The 20,607-nt window shown below is 53.3% G+C and overlaps 4 protein-coding genes across 5 annotated transcripts; 1 reads left to right on the top strand and 3 right to left on the bottom strand.

Annotated features, from left to right (window-relative positions):
• Nucleotides 1-735: 735 nt before the first annotated feature.
• L3040_008854 (uncharacterized protein) lies at nt 736-3,043 on the bottom strand (the record flags this gene model as incomplete). Its single annotated transcript, XM_007292615.2, has 2 exons — nt 736-1,242; nt 1,304-3,043. 2 exons carry the CDS (start codon nt 3,041-3,043, stop codon nt 736-738), a joined length of 2,247 nt encoding a protein of 748 aa, XP_007292677.2.
• A 1,329-nt stretch (nt 3,044-4,372) lies between these two features.
• L3040_008853 (uncharacterized protein) lies at nt 4,373-8,715 on the bottom strand (the record flags this gene model as incomplete). Of its 2 annotated transcripts, XM_066155735.1 has the most annotated exons (9): nt 4,373-4,938; nt 5,150-5,179; nt 5,373-6,330; nt 6,382-6,840; nt 6,885-7,163; nt 7,276-7,604; nt 7,649-7,831; nt 7,877-8,195; nt 8,296-8,715. In XM_066155735.1, the coding sequence occupies 9 exons, from the start codon at nt 8,713-8,715 to the stop codon at nt 4,373-4,375; spliced, it is 3,543 nt and encodes a 1,180-aa protein (XP_066010029.1). The 2 variants fall into 2 exon arrangements, with proteins under 2 accessions (XP_066010029.1, XP_066010028.1); XM_066155734.1 differs by lacking the exon at nt 5,150-5,179 and having other exon boundaries at nt 4,373-4,812.
• A 2,313-nt stretch (nt 8,716-11,028) lies between these two features.
• On the top strand, nt 11,029-16,884 carry L3040_008852 (uncharacterized protein; the record flags this gene model as incomplete). The annotated part of the gene is made up of 2 exons (XM_007292613.1): nt 11,029-16,659; nt 16,768-16,884. The coding sequence occupies 2 exons, from the start codon at nt 11,029-11,031 to the stop codon at nt 16,882-16,884; spliced, it is 5,748 nt and encodes a 1,915-aa protein (XP_007292675.1).
• A 1,428-nt stretch (nt 16,885-18,312) lies between these two features.
• On the bottom strand, nt 18,313-20,077 carry L3040_008851 (uncharacterized protein; the record flags this gene model as incomplete). Its single annotated transcript, XM_007292612.2, has 3 exons — nt 18,313-19,208; nt 19,275-19,728; nt 19,886-20,077. 3 exons carry the CDS (start codon nt 20,075-20,077, stop codon nt 18,313-18,315), a joined length of 1,542 nt encoding a protein of 513 aa, XP_007292674.2.
• Nucleotides 20,078-20,607: the final 530 nt, after the last annotated feature.

The raw sequence follows: 20,607 nt of genomic DNA, 5'->3' as shown, positions 1-20,607 counted from the left end.
GCAAGCAAGCAAGTCCATCTTCTTTCTTCACCACCCAACCTTTTCTTCTCTAGTAAAGCTGAAGTAACCCAATGAGTGACTTCTTATATTTGCACATACATACATACAATACATACATCTATATACACATAAAAGACCGGTAACGAAAGATGGAGATGTAAACGCCTCCCTCTCATCTCATCTCATCTCATCTCTATCGACCCTTCATCTCCATCTCCATCTCCATCTCCTTACCCTGCGACGTCCAAATCCCACTCTTACCTCTCCTCTCACCTCGTCTCGTCTCACCTCGCCTCGCCTCCTCTCGTCCGTCTATTCTCTTCTGTTGCATCCAATCCAATCCAATCCAATCGAGTTCTATTCAAATTCAAATTCAAATTCAAATTCAGATCCAATTCATCATTCGTCCGTTCATCATGCGCATGCGGAATATAATGTTGTAATATAGTATAACATCCTACAGTACAATACAATACAATACGATACAACACTAGAGAACATAGTACCACGTAGCTCCACAACACAACACAATACCATTCGAATCCCATATATACATTATACCACACATCGACTCGCTCTGCGATTGAACACATCCATCGCATTCCAATCGCGAGCTGCTACCCGTATTTATACCTTACTTCACTAGGCCACTATACCACCACTCACTTATACACCGGATCAGTGGCTTCCCCAGTTCCCATCTCCCCGCCTCTCCTTCCACTGCCATGTCACGCGCTACGCCTTTCCCGCGCTTCTGACAGCATTCATCCATTCCTCCTCCCCCAGTTCCCCAAGCCCCGACCTCACAACCCGCTCGACCTGCTCCAAACTTTCACATCCAAACAGCGTCCCCTCCAGCGCGGTCAGAAACGCCACCGCGGCGCGCACTAATATCGCGTCCCCCTCGAAAACCATCACGTCCCACAAGCGCGTCGCGTTGTCCAAACTCAGCGATTCTGTGAACAGGGACGTGAAGATCTGGTTCAGGTAGGCGTCGCCTTCTTGGCCCGGGGGGTGCGTAGGTTCTTGCGCGGGGGAAGGCGAGGCAAGCGAGGCGAGGTGTTGAGCGAGTCGAGGGGACTTGAGCTTGAGTGTTGAGGATAGAAGGGCATAGGTCCGTGTGATGGCGCCGGAGTCGCCCGTGTGGAAGGAGAGGGGGATGGGCCGGTTTAAGAGATTAGAGAGGGCCGAGAAGGAGGCGGCAGGGGTCGGGAGATTCAGGAGGAGGAGGGCTGCTATCGTCTTAACCACATGTTAGCCCCGACGCTATCTTTGGGTGAGCAGGTACTGGAGGAGGGCTTACCGATGTCCCGGGGACGTAGCCAATATCACTCCGGTACATGGCATACGCCTTCAGCACATCCAGCAGCGCCCCATGCAACGGGCCACCCGCTTGGAAGATCCTCAGCTCGGGATACGTGCCCTTGACATCCTTCTGGATCGCCTTCAGCCACATCTTCTTCTTCTCCTCATCAGGACTCAGCTGACTCCCACTCTGGATCGTGGTCTCCAATGCATGCGCGCGACGCAGCGCAGCTGTGTACGACGAGGCCGAGAGACTGAGCTGGTTACCGATAGCCTTCTCCCAGACCGTGCCACGACTGCGGGGCGCAATCCCGCGCCACCAGAGCTCGCGAGTGCGTTTCTGCCGCGTGACGTCGTCCCAGTTGGGGAGGACGTGTTCTTCCCATATGCGGAGGAGGGAGCTAGCTGTATCATCCCGACACGTAATCTTATTCTTCTCTTGGGCCGCTCTCTCCTGCTCGGCTCGCATGGCGGAAGCCATCATCTTCTGATATTCTTTCAGATGGCGCTTCTCCTCTGCGGGACACTTCGGTGGGAGCCACGACGGACGAGTCCGTGACAGAACGGCCTCCTTCTCTTTGGATATCGGCAAGGGATCAATCATTATATCCGTCCGGCGGAGGGGTGGCAGTTCTGCCAGAGCCGACTTGATCCTCGGCTTCTCCGCCGCGGGTCGACTCTTGGTATTGAAGCTCCTCCTCGCCATGGGGTCATTCGGTCTGGGTTTCTTCTCCTCGTTTGCCGCGTGGGCTTCCAACGCTTCCGTCAGGGCTTTTGCTTCTGCGCTCAATTCCGACAAGGCGTCGTTCCAGCTCTTGGCTCGGCCGTTGGGAAAAGAGTGATGATGGAAAGGAAACTGCCCCATACTCGCTCCCGGATGAGCCTGCCGTTTCGGGGACCTCAGTTCCCCTTGCTCCGCCGGCCTCGGCGATGTGCCATTGCCAACACTCTTGACCCTCTCCTTCCCACCAGACCTGGGCGACCTCTCCGGACTCGTGGCAGCCGACGGCGGCGTACTCTTGATCCTCTCCAACTTCGGCCGCGGCGACATGGGCACATTCTCCAGAAAGCATTCATCGGGCACGTCGTCCCCATCATCCTCGTCACATTCCATCTCCAACTGCTCCGCCGTCTTCCTCTCGCGATTCGCCTGAGAGCTGGCCCGGCGGTGCTTCATGGACAGACTCAGGCTCGGGATCCGCGCCATACCCGGGCTCGAGCTGCGATTCCGCTTCATCATCGGCAGGGGCCCCACGCTGGGACTCGGCAGCCCCATGCGCGCCCCGTTCTGCATCGGCAGCAAGCCCAGGCCGACGGTCGCGCTGTGGACCTGGCCACGCAGGCTCGGGAAGTGCGGGTGTGTCTTCCCGGCCGTCAGCTCGCGCTGGGCTCGGGTTCCGGTTGTCGCAGGCATCGGGCTCCGTCTTGTCGCACTCGCATTCGAAGGCTTCCGCCGATCGGATGGGAGGGAGGCATCGTAGGGATTGCTCGTCGTCTTGACTTCGAAGGTGCCTATCCCCGCCTCGGACCTGGACTCGTCGTCCAGGCCTATCTCTTCGAAGTTGCCCACGTCGGACAGGATGCTGTTATCGGATTGGTAGGAGGAGTGGAAGGAGGACGATTTGGAGGATTTGGAAGACTTGGAGGACTTGGAGGACTTGGGGCCCGATAGTTCGGGCGACGAGCCCGGAATAGCGACAGGAGACACGAAGCTGGCGGCATAGTTGGGAAAGGTCATTGCATCTTCGGCGAGGGGGGTTGGGTGGCAGACGAGGGCTCTTTGTAGAGTAGTAATCTTGGCGGGGTGGTCGGAAGGGCCGGTGTGGCTTCGAGGGCAAGGCCTGGGGGGGGGAAAATGGCGATGGCGGGTTTCACGAGTCTGGAAGTATTGATGAGACGATTGATCGGACGACGGTAGAAGAGATGGGGGGGTGGTTGGGATTGCGAATTGAGCAGGATGGCACGGATGAGCAGAGACGAGACGAGACAAGACGAGACGTGGGACGAGACGAGATGGGAGGAGAGCCTAAGAATAGCAACAGATTGTAACGACGGTAGTAGGGATTGTCGAGAAGGATAAAGTCGGTCGGTCAGTCCGTCGGTCGGTCGGTGGGTAGGGAATTACTACTGCGATTAGTCGTGGTAATGCGAATGATGGTGGAAGCTGCAGAAGCTGTGGTGGTGGTGGTGGTGGTGGTTGTGGTGGTGGTTGTCGTGGATTGTTGGTCGTTGTGGTCGTTGTCGTCGTTGTCGGAGAGAGAGAGGATATGATAGTAGGAGTAGTGACAGTAGTAGAAGTAGGGGAAGTAGTAGAAGTAGGAGTAGAAGAAGTAGTAGTAGTAGAAGTAGTGGTAGTAGTAGTCGTACTCGTAGTAGAAGTAGTAGTAGTACTAGTAATAGTAGTTGGGGGGATGGGGGATGGGAGAGAGAGGGAAGAAGTGATCAACAGAGTGTGGTCGGTGGTAGAGTTGAGAGAGATTGAACGACCGACCGAATGCTTGCCCTTCATTCGTGGGAAAGGGAAATGCTGCATCTTGGCCGCTTCAGGAGTGCAGCGGGATCATCCCGTTTCTGGACTGGCTCGAGTCTCGACTCGCGGCTTCTCTCCTTGTCCGGATGGCGGTCTGGGCGGTTGGCCCTGGGCCTTGCGCCTTGGCCCTTGGGCCATCATGGGCCATGGGGATCGTGATCGGAGCATCGGGATGTCGGGATGTCGGGTCGGCACTCGGCATTTGAGACTCAGGGACTGGAGGGACTGGAGGGACTGGAAGGGCCGTGAGGGACTACCGGTAGAGGGACAACCAGCTCCCAGCACCCAGCACCCAGCAGCACAACCACAACCAACAACTTCACATCCCAACAGCAACCAAACTTACCTCCGATTACCATAAGTCACTCGCATTGGATACGAGAAACACACAACCATGCGCATCTCGCGGCTTCTGTTGCCTCGGATTCCAGATCAGAGACGCACGTGCAAGTCACGTGATGAAACGAAGCACGGGAGCAAAGCAAGCAAGCAATCACGGGTATCATAACTTCATCCTAACACCAGGGAGCGAGCATCTCATCTACCCACCGCAACGGCATGCACCACCCTCGCCCTCGTGCGGCCACGCTCACCTGCCTGCCCAAGCCCAATCCTCCCATCCAACCACCCAATAACCTCCCCATACCGACTCTGCCTCTTGCCCAGCACCTCCCGAAACGCGCACACAGCCAACATCTCCAGCTGCGCTGGACTCACCGCACACCGGTACCCCTCATCCCCTCTCTTCCTGCCCGGGCCTTTACCCTGTACCAGCACAGACGCCATCGCCACCAGCCTCTGGATCGTCTGGATGACGAGCGGAGGCCCGGGTCGTTTGTGGCTGGGCAGGCTGCGCGCATAGGTCCACATCTTGGTCGCCGTCTCGGTGAAGGCGAGCGAGAGGTTCGACTGCACCGTCGGGAGAGCATTGAAGGAGGTGTCGAGGTACATGGCGTGGCACTGGATCTTGAAGGTGTCTTGGGCGAGGTGGGTTGACTCGTCAGTGGAGCTCTTCTGCTTCGGTATGGGAATGGCATTCGTGCGGGACGAGATCTCAAAGGGGGGTGGTGACGGGTGCTTTGGGGGTGGGGGGAAGAGCGCGGCTTTGTAGACAGACACAAGCTGGAGGAAGAAGACGGAATGCCAAAGGGAAATTCAGATCTACCAGTCATGATGCCTTTCGGGCCTTTCCGGCCTTGCGGGAATGAGGCGACGAGTAGAACAAAAACAAAACATAACCAGCGGGTATTCGCTGGTGCTCACCCACCCAACTACTCATCCGCCCATCTGAGGCGTGTGGATGGCAGAGCGAACGGGATGCCCCATTCTCCTCAGTCCATGGTCCTATGTGACAGACGAGCTTAGCTTGGGGGACATGGAGCGATGGGAAGAATCGAGCTCGGGTTCTCTTAACCTTTCTTGGCAAGTTTTACAAAGCCGCAGATCAACGCCAAGTTGGAGAAAATGAACGAGGCGAATAAGAACAAGAAAATGGAAGGACAAGATAAGAATAAAAGAATGAAGCGAACGAACTCACTCAAAACCTTTTTCTGGAACGCCTTCCCCGGCATCCGCGAGAACTCCACCGTGAGCGAATCCACGACCGCCGTGGCCCCCCTCCTCTCGCGGTCCCTTCTCACATTCAGCGTCTGCATATCCACGAGGTTGCCGCAATACGGGAAGCCCTGCCCCCCATCACCGTCCCCGCTGCCGCCGACTAGACGCGGAACCTTCTTGCCAGCAATGCAGACCTCGAAGTTGACGAGCGTTTTATCCGGGTGGACCTTGACGCCGTAGTCTGGGACGCCGGCGTGCATCACTTCTAGGAAGCGCTTGGCGTGCGCGCGGTTGCTGGTGATGAGGAGGAAGTCGTCGATGAGTCGCAGCAGGAGCGAATGAGATCCAGAGCCTCCAGATCCGCTGTTGAGGAATCCGAGATGTGTAGCCTCGAGGTCGGCGTAGAAGTAATTGCAAAGTAGACTCGACACTACCGAACCTTGCGGAATGCCCTCCTTCTGGCGATAGAATTTCTTCCCAATCTTGACCATGTTGCGGAGGACGTGCTCCTTCAGCAATTCTAGAATCTCTTCCTTGTCGCGGAAGTAGCCGACGACGCTTTCCACAAAGACTGCATTCTTTTTCCCTTGCGCCAATCCATCCTCATGGGCGAGATGCTCAGCGAACGTGTCGAAGTCATCGGGTGCGTATGCGAGAGAAACCCACTTCTTGGTAGGTTTGGCTGTGTGGTCTGTGAGGTGAGACTCCCCGGGCTTGAGCTCGCAGTGCTTGGAGATGCGATAGCTGGCCTCGGATGGGAGCATGGAGAGCAGATCGAGAATTGCACGTTGCGGGATGGTGTCGAAGGCTGCCGTTACATCGAGTTTGGCGAAGTATAAGGGGGTTTGCGGGGGCAGGGTGGATTTGAAGGCTTTGAGTCTGGTGTAAAGATCGCCGACGGAGAACAGGGTTGAGCCTAGGAGTGCGGGATTCGAGTTCTGCGGGCGATGTTTAGCTCATGGGGTTGAAGTGGAACAAGGGGAGAGTACTTTTTCGTAGGTCAGAACATTATAGGCAGGTGCTAAAACCGAGTTGATGCTCATACCGAGCACAGTCTTCGAACTCGTCTTGAGAGCTCGACGGCGTAGATTCATGATTGGACGAACGCCCGCTTCTTTGGGTAGCAAGCGGACATGACTAAATCCTAGGCTTCGCGAGTTCAGAATTTCTTGGGCTTTGTCAAGTTTGACCTCTTCAAACATGGTGGCTTTCAGGGAAGCCAGAGCTGGTTCGGTGAGGGAGCGCCAGACATCGTGGCGGAAGTAGAAGAGGCGGTAGCGATGGATATTGGATTCTGTCACGTGGAAGTTGGAGCGGACGAGTGGGATCAGTATCGAGTCGAAAACGTAGTAAATGAATTCGCGCAGGAGCTCCCAGCGCTTGGAGGTGTCGGATAGGGATGCTTTGCCCGTGGCGGTTGGCGGTGCAAGCCATGCTATGTTCGCGATCTTGCTCGTTAGACGGTGTAAGATTCGGTGCAAGTGAGACTTACTTTCAGTCCTTGCGTTACTTCGTGCAGTGACAGAGTTTCGAATCTGCGAAGCTCGATGAAGCGGTCAATGTTCTTATAAAAGAGCCGCTCGTTATGCACTCTGTCGTCCCCAGTGCCCCAAAAATCAGATGGAATCAAGTGCGAGAGAACTGCGCGGCAGAACGCAGATACCATAGCGGTTGGTGTGGCGTGATTCATCATAGAAGGTTTCGGGGGCACTGCGACCAGACTCATGGGGGGAAAGGAGGCCCGAGTCGTCTCCTCCGTGGCGACAGACATCTGTGTTTTCAACTCGAGTGATGGTTCTGGAGTTGGGCCTGGGATCGGCAATCGAGGGGACGATTCGAAGACCTGAGAGTCAGCCAAGTCTTGATGAAGACATCAAACTTACTGGACAGTAATACTCAAGCAATGCCTTGTATGGGCATCGGCTGTGTTGCATCTGAAGCTTTCGAACCAACCGTGCTGCTTTGCCACGCAACCTCCTCGGAATTTTGGGTGCTTGGGCGTGGTAGACCGTGTTGATCTCATCTTCGCGAAGGGTGTAGTCTTTGAAAGGCTGCATTGTTTGGAGTGGATCGACATTCTCTGTAAAGACGTTATGTAGGCCGAACTGTCGAGGGAAGATATACATCATCACTTGGATAGTAGTCAAATCCACCGCCGTGGTTCCCGGTTCAGCGACGGCCTTCTTGAGTAGTGGGTATCGGTTCAGGACATCTAGATGTGTAAATACAGGCATGATTCAGTGTGAGGCAACCTACGAATGTGTCGAAGCCCAAATTTCACTTCGAGTTTGGCATTCAATGCGGGCCTCGCATACATCATCCGATGACGGACGAAGTTGATACTTGCAGGAGTATGCCGAGTACTAGTCGGAATTTTGGGTGTTTTTGGTACCTTTGGAGGGTTTGCCTCAAGGAGTGGAAGGTCACCAAGTGGTATGCCTGTCTTCGTTAGATGTGCTTCATCTCGGGCTCAGGGTAACTTACCACTCAACTGATGATATGTCCCACGTCCACGCTCGACCGCGAGGAAGACGCCACAATCCAGAATCAAGTCGATCATAGACCCCTCCCCTTCCTTGCCCATGAGATTTAGAATCTGCGGCCACGGTCGGGCCTTCATAGCCGTCACATGACTGTTCGGGTAGATTGAGACAAGACCTGGAATGGCTGAGGCGGCACTCTCTCCTTGATTGATGAGCCGACGAGGCGCATCCTTCTTGAAGCCTTGACAGAGCAGATGCGGTACTTTTCCATATGTTGCAGTGGTCTTTGTGAAGATCAACCAGATAGCGAAATCCACAACCTAAACGCGATCAGTGTCGTCTCGTCTCGTCTCGTCTGTCTGATGCCGACGTGGAGGGCACCGCAAACAGCAAACCATGAAATGTCAACAAGCAGCGTACCTCGGTTTGTGAAAAGGCGCCAGCGCCGCTTAGATTTACCAGCGATACCGACTCGTCTGGCCGCTGCGAAAAAGCCGACCATTGCTTTCGTCTCTCCTCCGATGGTGCTTCCTTGAACCTCGAGACACCTACCAGCGTCTGGTCAAGAAATTGGGAGAGCTTCTGATCTGTTTCCTTGTCCTCCGCATTCCGTCCCACATGGAGGATCTTCTTTTTCCGAATCTTGGAGCTTGACGGCAATTGCGAGACCAGGTACTCCCGCAGAGTCAGGACCCGAGGGTAGTACTTGGCCAGCAGGGCATGCCTGACGACTGGATCCACGCCATGGGAGCTGCTGGCCATACCCTTTTGGCGCTTCTGGTCCCTATGATGGTCCCCATGGTCCCGGGCTGGCCTCTTTCTCTTTCGCCTAGCGGCCATATGGGATGGAAGCTGGAAGCTGGAAGTTAGAAGTTAGAAGTTGGGAATCGGATGGACGATCTGTACGACACGACACCTGCATATACGCACGCACGCATGCACGCACGCACGCAGGATACGCCGTCAGAAGTTCCTAGAGGGTGACAGGCTCTGGCTTCATCACATTGGGCTGGTGGTACAAACGCGGGAAATGAACGAACGGAGTCGAGAAGTGAGGCGTCGGGGACGGACAGATGCGGATGCGGATGCGGATGCTGATGCGGAGGCCCGGCGGGATCCGAATCGATTGGATTTAATTTGTATTGGGTTGATTGTCTCGGCTGGGGCGTGGCCGTTGGCGAGGCTGAACTCTGGACTTCTGCTTCCCGAAGCGAGCCATAACGCGCAGTAACGTGCTGGATGGATGGCGCAAGGACCCGGAAAATCGATGATGCTGATATCGGTATACCTATACCTACCTAAGCTGGCTGACGCGAGCTGATAGTAGGTAGGTATATATATGTATAGATAAATAGATACATATATATACGTACTGATATATATATCTATCTATACCTATCCATATACCTACCGTACCTACTGATACGGCCAATCTCGTTTGAAGAAAAGAAGAGAGATTAGTCACGATTTTTCTCTTTGTTTACAATAACTCGGTACGCCTAGGTAGACCCTCCTCCGCGCTTGTCTGGCTGTCTCGTCTAAGGTAGGTAGGTAATAAGGTAAGTAGTCGTACGTAGTAGATATCTCGGTAGTCGATGCATCATCAATCCCCATGTACCCACGGTACAGGCCTAATTATTACCCCTTGAGGGTGCCTCAAACGTTTAGTTTCCACTCTAAACCCCCTGATGACCCTACCCTCAAGGGGTAATACTTACGCCTGAGACGTAGTACGTACTAGTACGTACAGAAGTATTTATTCATCTTCACCAGGGTCTGGGGAGAGAAAAGAGCAAACGGAAACTCTTATCGTAGGGTCGTCTAAGACACAAATAGCAGACGGAACTTCCACTCCGCAATACCGAGACACATATCCAACACATCGACGGAATCTCCGTATCTCTCAACATCCCACATCATCCACACTGATCGTTCCCATCCGTTTCCTTTCCATCCCTTCCCTTCCCTTCTCTTCTCTCACCTTCTCTTCCCATCCCATCCCATCCGATCCTCTACCACCAAGTGTATCCCAGCCGAACAAGTCTTGGCACCGTCTGTCAACCAAAGATCCCCTTTCGCTTTCCCCTTACTTCATGGGCGTCATGGGCGTCATGGGCGTCATGGGCGGCGAAGGGATGAATTAAAAATTTGTGTTGAAAAGGTTCGCTTTTGCTGGAAACTATCTAAAGTCTAAAACTATCTAAAGTCTAAAAAGTCTTTTATTCCTGGACCTACCGTTGTACTTACTAGGCTTTAATCCTTAACAACCCTTGTTCGGATGCCTACGCAGTACCTACCTGCCTACCGGTACTTCTTACCTACAGTACCTACTATTTATTACTACGTATACCACCCGGTGCATCATTAAAATAACTTTCGCTCAAAAGAGAAAGGGAGCTAGCTGCAAAACTACGGACTCACTAACAACGCGTCCGTGCATCTGCTTCGGCCACACCCGCCCACTTACTAATGACCGAGCACCTGAGTGATGAGGTAGCAGCCTTATTAGTCTCACACCTATCACCTCTCACCTTACACCCACCTCACCAAAACCTTCCGTCGGATTTACCTCAACACCGACGACCCATCAATCACGACCCAAGACATCTCTCTGAACTACGTACGACGTCCAGAGTAGACCGCCAGCGGAGCTGAGAGGGAAGAATCCATCATCCTCACCATAGCAACAACCGCCGCCTACTATAGTATCAGGTTGGTGTCCCTCCCCGGCTCCCCGGTGATTCGCGGATTGTGTCAGCGAAAATGATGCGTTGGGCTTGCCTATGTTATGTTTCGGTCAGCCTTCTCAACAATCGATAACTGGTGATTGATCGATTCGATCTGTGACGGCGGGGGCCTCGTGTATGCAACCTCTCAACGTCGGGCTAACAAGTATGCAGTGAGGATCTCTCTCAGGCCCAGACTCCATACTGAGAATCGAGCATCGAAATACCTACCTACGCTACGCCCTCAGCTGCCGTCCAGTACCAATAGTACTGTACCGTATTTCGCTGTGCCTGTCTTGCCTGCAATCGTTGCTCGTGCTCTGCAGAACACCTAGCTATCTACCTACTTTAGTGTACCGACGACGAACCGTCTTGCCCACCCTTGGCCCGACCCGCCCAGGCCTGACCAGATCGATGGATAGTCACAATGGAAAGCGGTATCAACAGCGACCAGAACTTCTACTCTAGGCGCCTCTCTCCTCCCCCCGAACTTCACCATCACTCCCAGCATCCCCGAATCTACAACCCGCTCCCTCTACCCCAATTCGACGCACGATCGCCACATCTGTCCCCGAATCTACCCTTCCTTACCACTCAGAACCTACAAGCCGCGGCTACGAATGCCTACGTGCAGCCCAGATTAAATGGAGGTGACCCGGATGATTTCTACAGGGAATATCGCGGGGTGCCTACAAACGGCCTGAAGACCACGGCTCCCGAGATGGCAGCTCCAGTTTCTTCTCCGTGTGAATCAAGGCCGTCTCCTCAGTCATCTCTAAGATCGAATGGACATGGGACAACGCCAAAGCATCCGTCGCTACCGCAAGCACGTACCTTTCTGAAGCCATCGTATCGGTCAGCATCATCCCCTCTGGACGACAGAAGTCTCGGCAACGCAATGGCCCCATCTGCTGTGAATGGAATTCCAAATGCCGGGAAACCGAGTGTCAAGGACTTATTGAAACGATTTGACCAGAACAACGACCAAGCTGGATCGACTGGTCGCAAGGCAGCTCCGCGGCCGGCTTCGAAGGATCGCAGTGGTGCTGGGTATTTAAGGGAGCGTGGATACCAGGTAAGGGCTACTGCTCAAATTGCGGCGTCGCGAGCACCTGGATCGGTCACGAGAGAGCCGGGAAGAAAATCCCCAATCAAGAATCAGAGGGCTCGATTTGCTCCAGAGGACCAGCACTCGACAAACGCCCAAGCAGCCATTCCTCGAAAGGCCCGGAATACCGCTGCGGGCTCGAACTCGCAAGCTTCAAAGTCCCTGACCAATCTATCGCCGACCTCTCCCAACATTGCGGCTGCTCCAACAAGAAAACCGTTGTTTGGTGAGGTTCTGCATGTAGAGCAGGGAACACCCAACATAGCCTATGGCATTTCTCGAACCGCAGCGCGCAGAACTTCCGAGTCCAGTCTGCATCCTTCCCGGCCATCTCATGGGCGGAACAAATCAGACTTCGATGTCTCCCCCTCCTCTCCCACCGCCTGGTACCTTGGTGTAACGCCTACACTTGAGGATGTGGATACAAACAATCCACGTTCCTCCCTGGGGCACAACAGGAATCATAGCGATTTCCAGGATTTCAAAGTGAATACGATGAATGGCGTCACTCTATCGTTTCATAACCCCAAGCCCCCCCTGCCGCTGCCGACGCAGCCCCCTAGTACAACAGCTGTACAGCCACCCCAATCTCGCTTGCCGATGCCCTCAAAGAGGCTGAGCATCTCGTCCGATTCGTCAAGCTTGCCCTCCCCGAGCACGAAGTCTCCAAAAGGGACATCATCGAACGGAGAGCTTCGAAAATCAGAGCAGAGATCTTGGAGCCCTGCCGGCCGGCTCATGACACCAGTAACTAGGGGAAAGACCCCTCGTTCGTCACCTCGGCGAAAAGTCAGGAATCCGGACCAGCCCGTCTCAAACAATGCCAGTCTCCAGGCTTACATCTCAGCCCCTCTACCCAAGACCTCTCCACCTCTTCGAAGCTCACGGCCTCGACTACCTATCTCCTCGGCATCGACCGTCAGTCCACGACGCAAGGCCGCCGATGGGTCTGGCTCCCCACGCCACGTCAGATCTGGCATGAAAATTATACGCAACCACGCAGACGCGATCGACTTGAAGAATCGGGCCACGCCGGAGGTGCCTATGAGTAAGGAGGACTTCGTGGCGAAGAGGGAGTTGATACGCAGGGCATACACAAAGTCGATTCACGAGAGTGAGCAGAAGCAGATTCGATTGGAAAACCTACGAAGATTGAGTGAACGGCGGGCAGTGGAGGCATCATTAACGTCGCAAGCGCCGCAAGATATCGAGAAGGACTTGCCATCTCCCACACAGGCACCTCCTGAAGAAGCTGTGGTGGAGGCTAGATCGTCTCCTGTGCAGGCCAATACGTCCCTACTTCCTTTGCATATCAATACGTCCTTTCAAAGACCAGAACCTGTGCAGCAAAATGTGGCGTTGGGTGAAGATTCCCCAACCCTTGGGATGCCGGGCACCTCTGCTGACGGCGAGGACGTCCCTCCTCCATCTGCTATTTCCAATGCAACTGGCGTCACGGATATTGACAATGAGCCACAAACCGAAGCTGCGCGCCTGAGCCGGATGCCGTCGAGGCCCAGTGGACTCTCTAGTCACTCGGATTTTTTCGGCGATATGCTTAGTCCCGAGCAAGCCTATTACGGAATGCAGGGTCTCGGATCGGAGGTAGATCAGGATACCATCCAAATCATGCTTGATGCGACTCAGGTAAAGAAGTCACAGCAGCTCGAGTCCACTCCTACTAATGAAGGATTTACCCGAGAACCCGCACCCGCAGTTGTGTTCCGTGCGGATGACCAACCCGTGTTCAACTCTACCATTACCGCTGCAAGTCCTCGAACGGAGACGCCAGCTGAACTTCGCGCCATCTCTCCCTTCGCGTCTGGTGGAAATCACTTCGAGGCGGAGGATGAAGTTCACGATATGCCAGATGAGGCTATGAATCCTAGAGCATACGCTCAAAGTCCCGAGATTGCATACAATGAAGAGCCAGTTGATTCCCTTAAGGTCGAATTTCCAAGCCTCCATACTGCCTCGGTTACTCCAAGCGAAAATGGTCAGGACTTTCCCAGCACTCCTACCACCGACATGGAGTGCGAAAGCTCAGACGGAGGAGAACACACCAGTTCTGCTGAAATTGAAACTAATGAGCACACATTCGAGAGCCGAGATGGACAGACGTGGCCGCGAACCTCCGACTCGAACCATCAGTCCTGGAGGACCGATTATTCCGTTGAGACTGTAGAAGAGTTCTCTGAGAGAGAGGAATATCCTTACCCTGCTACATCAGAGACAGAGCAGAAACCGCTTCCACCTCCCAAGACGTGTGAGGTGTCTCCTGACAGCCCGCCAACCACGGATGGGTGCAGCCCACTTCCGTCACCACGGCTTCCGACGAAAACATTAATGCTTTCGAGCCCTCCCCGGCATCAACTTCCTCCCATCTCGACAGGAGACGGGTTAGGACTAGGGTTTGCTAGCGCATCACCATCTTTCAACATTGGCTCGTCTACTCCCCACTGGCCTGAACACTCTCCTCCACCACCACCCGAAGAACCAGTAGACGCTTCCCGTTCACCTCCTCCTCCGAGTTTTTACAACCGCAGGCCACCCTCCAGTCCGTACCAATCCAGTGCAAATGGCAACCCAATTCCGGACTCGAGGCGAGCAAGCGGTGATCTTTATTCTCCTCGTCCTTCGATATCAACACCTCGGTCTAGCTCTCAGATCTTCTGTGATGATGCTAACAACGATTCCAAGGCCAAACTCCAACCTGATGCGACTGATGCTAACAACGATTCCAAGGCCAGAATCCAACCTGATGCGATCATGACGGAAGAAGAGAAGCAGGCACAGGAGGCGACTCGGAAACGCCTATTCAAGCGAATGATGGGTATCAAGGAGCTGATTGATACTGAAGCAGTCTACATCAAAGATATGAATGTGGTCGAGGAGATCTACAAGGGTACTGCAGAGGCATGCCCTAAACTTGATCCTGGTGATATCAAGACGATCTTCCGGAACTCTAACGAGGTAGTGGATTTCTCGACTCATTTTCTGGACGAATTAAAGTCCGCGGCATCCAGTATCTACTCTCCACGAAAGAAGTCGAGGAGCAAGGCAACAGAGGCTTCGGCTTCCGTTGAGGGATGCTCCGTTGCAACCAAATCGAACGAGGAGACTGACGAGCAGAAAGATCGAAAGACGTTCATCGGATCGCAGTTCAACAAGAATTTGGCGCGAATGCGGACCGTATACACAGATTTTCTCAAGAACAGTGAAGCTGCCAACGCTCGCTTGACGGTCCTTCAAAGCGATGGTGCTGTCAAAGTCTGGTTAGGCGAATGCAATTCTGTGGCCAAGGATCTCACTGGTGCATGGGATCTCAACGCTCTACTTGTCAAGCCGGTTCAACGCATCACTCGGTACCAGTTATTCCTGGCTACATTCAAGTCGCTCACCCCACTGGATCATCCCGATTATGCTGCCCTTCAAACTGCGGCACAAGAGATGGGACAACTACTGCAGGATATTGATGATCTCAAGAAGCGTCTCGCCAAGGTCGGAGAGATTGTTGGTCGAAAACGCAAGGAGTCTGATGTTCGGACTGGTATCGCCAAGGCCTTTGGGAGACGCTCGGAGAAGCTTGCCGCAAATCCGAACCGTCCACCTGACGACGAGGTTTATCTCAAGCTACACGACAAGTTCGGAGACGATTACTTGAGACTTCAGGTCATTCTTCGAGATGCCGAGTATCAGACCCGAGAGGCGACAAACTACGTCAACAATAACCTGCGACTGTTTTCGGCTATGGAACTATTTATGCGCATGTTTCCAAGCTCGATTCCCGAGATTGAGAGCAAATGGGTGCGCTTCAACATGTCCATGAGAGCCATTGGTAGTGTCGGGCTGGATGATCACGTGGCAGCTGTCCGGACGCAAGTCATCGAACCCGTAGAGAAGATAATTGCCCTGTACGGACCGCCTGGACTCGCCATGAAGAAACGCAACAAGCGCCGTCTTGATTACGAAAAGTCTCTGACTCTGAAGTCTTCGGGAAAGAAGATCGATGAAAAGTTGGTAGAACTTGTCGCACAATATGAGGCTCTGAACGAGACGCTGAAGCTCGAGCTCCCCAAGCTGGCGAGTTTGACCAATACTATTGGGCAGATTTTCTCTACTCGGCTGCTGTATATACAATCAGACTGGTGGGAGATGTGGAAGGAAAAGCTTGGCCAGAACTTGGAGCAGGGTCAGATGGCGACTAGTATTCAAGGTATCACTGACATGTTCCACCGTGACTTCAAGTACTCGGAAGCCAAAATGCAGGAATTCTCCGTCATCAATGGAACCTTTGGCCACGGCATGTCATCCCGGCCATCTCAGTCAACTCAGGATGACGAGTCTGTACGAAAGGGCAGACCATCAAACATTTCAAGCCGTTCGCGTGGAGTCTCACTCAACAGCGAAAAATCACCCAGTCTACCTACTCCAGATTTCGGAAATAGGCAAAGTGGCCCATTCTTCTCCCCCCTCACGGCGAACAGTCCAGGCCTTCCACCACCCCTGCCCCATTCACATTCCGTTTCTGGGAACTCTCGACCAAGATCTGGATCTCCCGTTACACCAGACGCATCCTCCAGCTCACGATACTACTACAATCCCGGTAGGCCAAGTACGAGTCGAAGCCATACTTCTGATACCCCAGGAATGCGTCAAAGCCACGACTACAATAGCCAATACCGCCGTGAATCGGGATCAACGTACAACTCGCACTATACTGATGGCCCGCCCCCATCCACCAGACCGTTCTCTGGAGTATTCCACTCAGCGATGCCGCTGCCTGATGGTCCTGAAGATAGCCAGCGATCGTCCCGAGCCTCCTCGCGTGATCGCAACATATCAGGCGGTTATAACGTGTTGTACCTTGCTGCCAGTTTGTTCGAATTCAATATCAGTGCCACCAAGTCAGAGGCTGGGTACCCGTACTTGACATATCAAGCTGGCGAGGTATGTTTATCCATTCAATATAGTTTGGACACTTTTCCTCACATATCTGAGCTTGACTTCTCTTATCTATACCCAGACCTGTTTCGAATCTGGACTAACACCTTCCAGATCTTCGATGTGATTGGTGAAAAGGGGGAGCTCTGGCTAGCCAAGAACCAAGATGACCCTGATGACCAAGTCGGCTGGATCTGGAGCAAGCATTTCGCCCGACTAGCTGCTGACTGAATTCTCCTTTTGACTTCGGCATTCTGGTATTAAAGGAATTATTTCGACTCTGAAAACCAACAACGAAAATCTTTCAGCAAATGGCGTTAGGCGGCATTCATTTCACGGACAACCAAGGCGTTTTCAACAGATTCTTTTTATTTGCTGCGATTAAGCGATCATATGAACGGCATAAAGCGGAGCGATCCTACAACTGCTGTTACTTTCTTTTGAGAGTTTTCTTTCCTTTGTCAAATTTCGACTCTGGAGAGAATACTACCGATTTTTCTTTCTCATTTTGTTAGTGTGGTGTGGATAGGATTGGGCTGGACTGCATGGGCTTGCTTTCTGAATTTGGCGTGAGGGCATGCTCTAGCTAGGTACTGATAGCTGGATGGATGGGCAAGGGAAGATATGTATACAATGACGGGTAGATAAAAGATACTTCTGGCTGGAGAGAAAGAGAGGATTGTATGCCGTTCCGCAGTCTCAGTTAGATCAGTAGGCACCTTTACGAAAAGGTCTGCGGCTGGGCCAGAAGCTAGAGGCAAGCAAGGCACGTGATAGAGAGGAAGGAGAGAAGAGAGGAGAAGCAGAGGTAGCAAGCAAGCATTAAATGAATGCGCAAGTGACAAAGTACAAGCTACTGCCCGTGATGATCCTCTCTATCTGATGAAAGTGTGATTATGTTATCACGACGCCTCTTGTGTTAGTACTTTGCATCGTCATATCCCCTCTTCTTTCCCAGCCTAGGTAGTACTGCGCTTGGATGGATTAATATAATACCCTCCTCATCCTTTTCTCTCTTTCCTTTGCTTACCCCTTGGCAAACCCAGGCGCCGATAGATCATTTTCGTCTACTCTAATACCTACTTTTCCATGGGCTGCGAGGAGTGCTTCGCTTTGCTGAACAGAGAAAGGGGAAGAAGGAAAAGGACGCTCGCTACCTATCTATCTCTCTGTTTTTATTTCATTTGTCTGTCTTTCTGTCAAGCGGTAGCCTGCCAGTCAAGATAATTTCAATCGTTGGTAGATTGTTGCATCGCAATGCTAAATTAAAGTAATCAAAAATCGTACAAATAGGGCGGTATCCCAAGTCCATTAGTATGCTCGGCGTCTGTATCGAGATAGCCGAGGATTAATTAGATTAAGCGGTGTTTATTTTTTTTCGGGAATACTCAAGGTAGCCGAAGATTAGGTACTGACCAAATACCTGAAAACGCTCTATAGTGCTGATGGAGCACTAAGGTTAGGAGGAGATTCCGATGATTGCATGAAGCTTAGTAATTTTCTATCTAGGAAGCTCATCAAGATGAGGAATTGTATACCTCAGAGCTCCAGTGCGCCAAGGGCGCTAATGGGCGAGGCTCATCTGTAGCTTGGAACCTGAGGCATGCCAGTTCCGCACAACACGCTCCAACGCTGTAGTTAACAAATGAAAGCCGCAATTCACAAATCCCGATTCCACGTCGGCGCGCCGAGCACCTTGCGCCACTTCTCGCCCCAGACCATCAGCGCGACGATGGGCAGGAAGGAGCAGAACAGGGCGGCAGCGAAGGTGAACCAGGCCCAGAAGTAGCCAACCTCCTGCGCGAACGGCAGCGCGAAGTAGCCCACGACGAACGACAGGCCGCGGGACAGGTTGAACACGGTACCGGACTCGGGGGTCTGCGGCTTGTAGCAGTCGGACGTGTAGGCGTAGAGGGTCGTCGAGGCGATCTGCAGGCCGAAGACGCCGAGGCCGAGGCCGACGAGCGGGACGTAGAAGCTGTACTTGCCGACCGTGGCGCCGAAGAGGATGAGCCCCACCGGCATGAAGACGGCCGACAGCGTGCACAGGTAGAGCCGGTACTCGGGCTTGCGGACGTTCTGGTGGCGGCCGGCCTGCTGCAGCACCAGATAGTCGGAGGCGCGGCCGGCGAAGCACTCGCCGAGCACGGAGCCGATGATGAGGGAGACGCCGAGGCAGGCGCCGATAGGGCCCGGCCCGAGGCCGTAGAAGTGCGTGTAGATGTTCGCGAGCGAGATGGCTGGCATGACGTTGATGAAGGTCCAGGACCAGGTGTAGTACCAGAAGGGGAGGAGGATGGACGGGTACCTGAGCATGGACGGCGACTGCAGGAAGTCCGAGACGCGGAGGTGGTGCCCGGGGATCATGTTGCCGCGGAAGGAGAAGAGCATCTGCATGTACGTGCGTTCGGTGCGATTGGCGAGGAAGGTCGGGTCGTGCGAGAAGAGGGTTTCGGGGAAGCAGAAGAGAGCGACGAGGAGGCAGAGAGAGGTGCTGATGGCGCCGAGATAGAAGTCCCATTGCCAACCCGCTGCACCACCGAGGAAGCCGCCGACTGTGAAGGTGAATCATTTATGAAATGGGAAAACCGGGGAGAAAGGACGAAGAGAATCAAACATACTCAAGGCAGCCACATGCGCACCGTTCGTCACAAAGATGGAATAAACACCCGTCTTCTCGCCACGTTCATGCAAGAAGAACATGTCGTTCACACAGGCGGTTCCCACACTCATCATGCCTCCGAAGCCAAACCCACACAGGGCTCGGGTTCCAAGCAGTGCGGAGAAATTAGGCGAGGCACCTGAGCCGATGCCTCCCATAACAGTGATCAAGATGGCGAGGAGGGTGACGGGGCGACGGCCGTAGTAATTGGTCAGAGGGGTCCATATGAAGGGCGAGAGACCACCGACGATGATTCCGGTCGTGGTGCTGTAGGCAGCAACTTTAGGTGTGACGTTCATGCCGTCTGCGAGAAGGACAAGCGAAGGGTTGATGAGAGCGGCGTTATAGGGCCCGAGGAAGGCCATGAGGCCGACCTGGACGAGGACAGCCCACTTGAGGCGGGAAGGCCAGTTCTGTTGAGTCTTAGCGTTTTTTATGTATATATATGTATATATGTTGGGTTGGGGGGTTGTTGTTGTTGTTGTTGTTGTTATTGTTGATTGTCCACGCATAAGGATAAGAGCGGTAAAAGTCGAGTAGAAGAAAACGGGTAGAGAGCTCGAGACTGACTAGTGGATCATCCTTGAAGCTCGATGGCTGAGGAACAAGAGGTAAACCATGGGAATCCAGGCGTAGATGTGCATCTCCATTCCAATCCTGGCCCTCCATCTGCTGGTGGGATTTCTCTGGTTCACCGTCATGGACGGAGTGTTCGGTCTCGAGTCGATTGACTGGCAGACATTTTGACGATATCAGATACATGAGTCCTGGAAGAAGAGAAGAGAGAAGAGAGAAGAGTAAAGAGAAAAGAGAAAGGAAAGAACGAAGAGTATAGTCGAAGTCGAAGTCATAGTCGTAGTCGGAGTCGGAGTCGGAGTCGTAGTCTATATCACGTGCAGCCATGAATACAAGCTTCAGCTCAAGCTCTACCAAGATTTCTGCCAAGCCAAATAAGTGGACCCCCGCACCCCCAATGACTCTATTACTCCGTATTTCCTGCAGAGCTGCTCTCGTAGTCGTCGGCCTCTGCATCTGCATCCCCACCAGAATCTCCCCCCCCCATTATTTCACCCCAAGTTTGCCCGCGAAAGCTTGATTCCTTCTTCTTTTCCTTCCTCTCTTCCTCTCTTCCTCTCTTCCTCTCTTCCTTTCTTCCTCTCTCCTTTTCCTTTACCATCGTTCATTGTTCCCTACCATATACATTTATATATATATACACATATATACACATATACACACATATACACACATACTACTCCGGCTCTCTCTCCAGCCCTCTTTCTTGCCTCTTC

Source organism: Drepanopeziza brunnea (genome assembly GCF_022702325.1).
Source record: "Drepanopeziza brunnea f. sp. 'multigermtubi' strain 214-2 chromosome Unknown ctg19, whole genome shotgun sequence".
Lineage (NCBI taxonomy): Eukaryota > Fungi > Ascomycota > Leotiomycetes > Helotiales > Drepanopezizaceae > Drepanopeziza > Drepanopeziza brunnea.
This window is presented reverse-complemented; position numbering and strand designations above follow the sequence as displayed.